The sequence below is a fragment of the Colobus angolensis genome, unplaced genomic scaffold (assembly GCF_000951035.1).
Source record: "Colobus angolensis palliatus isolate OR3802 unplaced genomic scaffold, Cang.pa_1.0 Scaffold212, whole genome shotgun sequence".
In the NCBI taxonomy this organism is placed as follows: Eukaryota; Metazoa; Chordata; class Mammalia; order Primates; family Cercopithecidae; genus Colobus; species Colobus angolensis.
In genome coordinates, this window is record NW_012115289.1 from 5,316,194 (window position 1) to 5,322,205 (window position 6,012).

The window sequence follows — 6,012 nt, forward strand, 5'->3', positions numbered from 1 at the left end:
AAGACTCCATTCAAAAAAACAAACAAAAAAAGTGTCTAGAGTGAGGTGATCTGATGTGTAGAAAATATCCCATTTTGCATTTCCTGGTTCTGACATTTCTCTATGTTTCCTTTTTACCAGATTGCCCCAGACCATGTAGTTCCAGGTCCAGAAGAGTGCTATGTGTATAGCCCATTGGGCTCTGCTTATAAACTTCAAAGTTACACTGAAGGATACGGTAAAAACACCAGTTTAGTAACCATGTGAGTAAAATGGCTTTTTGGAGCATGACTTAAACTGTATATGAATGAAAATTACTGGTTATTTTTTGTCTCAATTAAAATATGTGAAGAGTCAAACTCCATTTTTTTTACTGCTATTATTACTCTGTGTTTTCAGTTTTATGATTTGGAATACCATGATGGGAACATCTATACTAAGCATTCCTTGGGGCATAAAACAGGTAATACTAATTTTTCAGCACACTTTTTGCCTAAATGATTTTCTCTTTATATTGCAAGTTTTATAACAGAGGTTTTAATGAATCTACATAAAATTCATGAAAGAAAATAGATGGTTATATTTAGTTTTTCATGAGTTGTCAAGTTTTTACCATGATTGTTTAGGGTAAAATAATTGCATATGAATTTATGCTTACATGATGATATATGCTGTTTTATACTTTTATTTTTAAACAGGCTGGATTTACTACTGGAATGTGTGTCATCATACTGATGGGCCTTTTAACACTTTATTGCTGCTACCGAGTAGTGAAATCACGGACTATGATGTGTAAGAATTTGACACAGTGACAATAGATTATGGGTATTAATAAGCATTTCCCTTTGAGGCAGGTCACTAGTGTGTATATGCCACATGTGTGTCAACTGTCTACTTTGTACCTAAAGATTTACTTCTGTAATTCATCGCTTTCAGCTAAATTGAATTTGTTAATAATATATTAGTGGCTGCCTTTGAAATTCAGAGAAGCTGGGAGTTACTTGCAGAGAGCATTCACTGTGGTGCTAGATTCTTCATAAGAATCATTTAAAAACTCATATTTATAAAATAATGTCTTTGCCAGAACTAAATTGAGAATTCTATGCTTCCTGTCAGTTAATGGTGACTTGTTTTTACCTATTCGTACCAAAAGATCTAAATGTTAGAATCTCCTAAATATGAAAATGTAAGCAACTCTCTAGTAATGAATATTTGAAGTTGTGTGAACACCTTACTCTACTCTTATCTACATATTCTGGATCAGGGAAATATATTTTTTAGGTTGTTTTAAAGTAGTCTAGGACCTAAACAAACATGCATTATTTCATTCAATCTTAGCAAGTATGAATCAACAGATCAGACTTTGCCTCCAGTTTTTTTCTGTGCCTACTAAGCAGCTTTCTTCTTTATGTTAACCAGATCTAGTAGTGTTAGTCACTGGGCGAGTATTTGTTTAAAAGTCTTGAAAAGCCAGACCTGGTAGTGTGTGCCTGTAGTCCCAGCAACTCAGCAGGCATAGGTGGGAAGATCACTTTAGTCCAGGAGTTTGAGACCAGCCTTGGCACTGTAGCAATACTCCATCTTAAAAGAAAGAAAAAAAAAAAGAATAAAAAAGTCTTGAGGGAAGATTCATTCTGGTTTCTAAATGGTAAAAGGAGATAATTTTAGCCTCTGGTTTCTAAGGCAAATTGTGGCTAAACTTGGAAGACTTCTTTAAACATGTACAGTAAGTTCATATCTTATCTAATTCAGCATCTAATTTAAAATTGGAACAGAGCCCCCACAGAGTTCTCTCTATAACTTTTTTCTTTTCTTTTCTTTCTTTTCTTTTTTTTTCTTTTTGAGACAGGGTCTCACTCTGTCACCCAGGCTAGAATGCAGCAGCGCTGTCACAGCTCACTGCTGCCCGGACCTCCCGGGCACAGGTGATTCTCCCACCTTAGCCTCCCGGGTAGCTGGAACTACAGGTGCATGCCATCATGCCTGGTTAATTTTTTGTGTTTTTCATAGAGACAGGGTTTCACCATCTTGCTCAGGTTGGTCTCGAACTACTGGGTTCAAGTGATCTGCTCACCTCAGCCTCCCAAAATGCTGGGATTATTGGCTGTATAATGGTTAACTCCCATGTTATTAAATTATTCCACACCATTTAAAAAGAAGAGAGGCTGAGGCCCAAGAATTGCTTGAACCCAGGAAGTGGAGGTTGCAGTGAGCCAAGATTGTGCCACTGTACTTTAGCCTGGGTGATGGAGTGAGACTCTGTCTCAAAATAAAATAAAATAAAATAAAAATCTTCCACCAATTCAGTTTACAAAGTCCACACATCCATAACACAAAGCCTGACATGACCAAAAATAAAGAAAATAATATATAGATGTAAAATTTATTTGTAAAACATTATCATATAGAATCCAACAGCGTATCAAAAGAATATCCTGTGGCTAAGATAAGGTTTATTCCAGTAATGCAAGGATGTTTCATTATTAAGAAATCCAACATAATTCACTACATTAACAAATTAAAGGAAAATTGATAATTGCATCAATAGATATCAAAAAGGTACTTAATAGAATTCAGCACCTGTTTCTGATTAAAACTCTAAGTGAAAAGCACTACTTAAAAATAACAAATTCTATTTATTCCCAGACAAGTACCAGCACCATTCTAAAATTATAAAATTTTAAAGCAGTTTTCATTAAAGTCAAGAAAACATAGAAATGTTCAAAATTAATCAGTTTTTTTGGAGATATTGTCAATGCAGCAAAAAAAAAAAAAAAAAAAAAAAAAAAGATTAGGTTAACAGTATCTCCAGAAATGATTGCCATATATTACTACATTTTAAGTTTCTTTCAGAACTGTAGGTATAAAGGAGTTATGTGGAACCAATGATAAATCTGGATTTTTTTTCTTCTTTATTTGGATCTGTGCCTGAAATGGCAAATTATGTACAATTTGGGGCACAGTGTCACTTGTGACTTCAAGGAGTCTAAGAATCTTTTATGAAAAGATACAGTCTTTTCATAAAACTCTGCCTGGTCTTTTCATTTTGGATAGTATATTACTGGAAACTTCAGAAGAAAATGAGGGAGTTTCAGAAAGAAACCGAAGAGGTTGGTGACTGAAAAGGATGATTGAACACCAAAATCTGCAGTTGATTAGGATGCAGTCGTGGAAAGGAAGCATATATATAAATAAGAGGGTATATTACTAAAATCCACAAGAAGTAGAATGAGGCAAAATATTTCCATTGTCCTGATGTTCTATTTTATACTGATTTGGATAAGTCTCATAAGGGGATCTGATAGTTGAGGTCACTAATCCTTAATACATGAACCAAGGAATAAGAATTCTGTTTATCATAGGAAATAGCTTTGGCCCATAAGGAAGGAGTAGAGACTCTTCAGGAGAGGGACATTTTAGTCCATAATTTCTCTGATTTAGTGCCAAAAGCTTTTTTGAGAGACTATTCAAAGCTGTCTTAAGTTTCATTGTTGGAAACTGATAGCTGCTATATTTCTTTTTAATAACTGTTTTAAGTTCTTTCTGTTTTGCCTTCTCTGATGCTAAATTCCTGAAGATTAAAAAAGTGTGCTTAAAGTAAAAGTGTTATGAGACAAAAGCTTTATTCTGTGGATAGGATAATACTTCTTTTGTGACATTTTCTTTTTCCACCAAAAGTGAGAAGTCAATGCCTTGCCTTTGTGCATCCCATTACTAATGTAGGACAAGCAGTTATTTTCTTCAAAGGCTGACTTCCAGAATTTTTGGCTGAATACTTTTTGTCAAGTGTATATTCCCTTCTGTAGGCCTTTCTATATAGAGCCCACAAACATCGTGAATGTGAATCATGTCATTCAGAGGGTTAGTGACCATGCCTCCGCCATGAACAAGAGAATTCATTACTACAGCCGGCTCACCACTCCTGCAGACAAGGCACTGGTAAGAGACAAAACATTACTAATAGTCTAAAATTCAGTTGAAATGAACAGTGAACAATATAAGCCAGGGCACCTCCCAGTGATTGAACTTTTTTCTGACTGTATTTCAAGGACAGCATCATGCAAAGTCAAAGACAGTAATTAATACACTTCCTACATCTCAAGCCAGTTTATTCTTATCTAAATTTGAAACAATCTTTCTATGTTGACAACAACCTGGAGATTTTTTTGGAAAATTCCCCTGATCCCCATTCCCCAAATCTCTGAGGAGGATAAATTACTTTTGAAATGGCAGGTTAGGCCATTGACTAATAGCAAATAATAACAAGTTCTGCTTAGTGTGGTCAATTTTTAACTTTGAAGCTATAAGGGAAATAGTTTTTTTAGAAATTTTCTACAAGAATGAGAAACTGGCTGAGCACAGTAACTCATGCCTGTAATCTCAGCATTTTGGGAGGCCAAGGCAAGAGGATCACTTGAGCCCAGGAGTTCAAGACCAGCCTGGAGAAGATGGTGAAACCCTGTCTCTACAAAAAAAATTTTTTTCAATTAGCCAGGTGTGATGGCTCGCACCTATAGTTCCAGCTACTTGGGAGGCTAAGACAGGAGGATCCCTTGAGCCCAGGATGGATCGCTTGAGGATGCAGTGAGCTGTGATTGTGCCACTGCATTCTCCTGAGCAAGAGAGTGTGACCCATCTCTTTTTTTCTTTTTTTTTTTTTTTAGATGGTGTGTCGCTCTATCACCCAGGCTGGAGTGCAGTGGTGCGATCTCGGCTCACCACAACCTCTGCCTCCTGGGTTCAAGCCGTTCTCCTGCCTCAGCCTCCCAAGTAGCTGAGATTACTGGTGTGTGCCACCACGCCTGGCTAATTTTTGTATTTTGAGTAGAGACGGGTTTCACCATGTTGGCCAGGCTGGTCTTGAACTCTTGACCTCGTGACCCACCCACCTTGGCCTCCCAAAGTGCTGGGATTACAGGCGTGAGCCACTGTGCCCAGCCATGTGACTCCATCTCTTAAAAAAAAAAAAAAGGGAAACTGAAATATGTACATACATAAATATAGTAGTTTCTTATTTAGCATTATTCTTTTATTGATCAAAACCAGGAGTCAAACGGCCAGATACTAAATGTCTTAGAGTTTGAAGTCACATACTGTCACATGATATTCTTCATTTTATGATCATCAAAATTATAAATTAAAAATTTATAAAATTATAAAAACCATTCTCAGGAAAGAGGCTATATAATAATCAGGTTGAAGCCAGATTTGGCCTATGGGCCAGAGTTTGTTGACCCTGATCTTCTAAAAATCTGTATTACTATTTTAGGATAAAAAATATGTAAATAATTTGGTAGCTTATAAAAACTACCACATATGAGATATTCAGAAACTTGCAAGTTTAACTGAAAATGAGAACATTCTGGGAGAAAATAGGATTTTAAAATTAGTATTATTAATAAAAAGAAGAGAACCAACATTCATTGACATTTAATAAGGACCAGTGATTGGGCATCACTGGAATGTAGCTATCTCTTAAGCCTAAACAATAGCTATGTGAAATAAATATTAAGATTTCCTCTTGCATGGCCAAAATAGGGATTTCCAAAATGTCCTGGGTAGGGTAATTTTTTTCCCAATGTTTTTTGGCTTTTTCCCCTTAGGCCTTGACATCAGTGGTTGTGGTAAAGTCTTAGTTGCATAATGGAATTACTTAAGCCCTTGGAGAAGTAGAGGTAATCCAGTATCTCTGGGTCTAGTGGAGACCTTCTAGAGGCTCTGCTCTTGGAAACAAACCCCCGAGATCTCAGCTGAGCACGTTTATACTTGAATGTATATTGTTTGCCTGGAAATAGAGTCAGCATGTGCACCAAAGTTGAATGCCGTTTGTTAACTGACACTGAGGTGAGTCTAGCAAGTCAGAGTATGTAAACAGTGATGTAAAATTAACAATGATATAGCCATTCTTAATGAATGTGTGTATACATCCACACTCGTTTTCTGAAAATCCCAAATTATTTTGGATTTTTAAACTCTTGCTTTTTTAGTTAGATTTTCTATATTTGAAAAAGAATTTTTTAATTCACTAATCAG

The 6,012-nt window shown here is 36.0% G+C and overlaps 1 protein-coding gene across 2 annotated transcripts in view; it reads left to right on the forward strand.

Annotated features, from left to right (window-relative positions):
* The window catches only part of SLC38A9 (solute carrier family 38, member 9), a 92,392-nt gene that overhangs the window by 41,535 nt on the left and 44,845 nt on the right, over positions 1-6,012 (forward strand). For both annotated transcript variants that reach the window (XM_011942925.1, XM_011942926.1), the window contains 3 exons: positions 121-242; positions 379-442; positions 678-771. In XM_011942925.1, coding sequence (XP_011798315.1) covers positions 383-442; positions 678-771 — 154 coding nt within the window. In that variant the 5' untranslated portion in view covers positions 121-242; positions 379-382. Of the gene's footprint in view, positions 1-120; positions 243-378; positions 443-677; positions 772-6,012 lie in introns of those variants that run through there.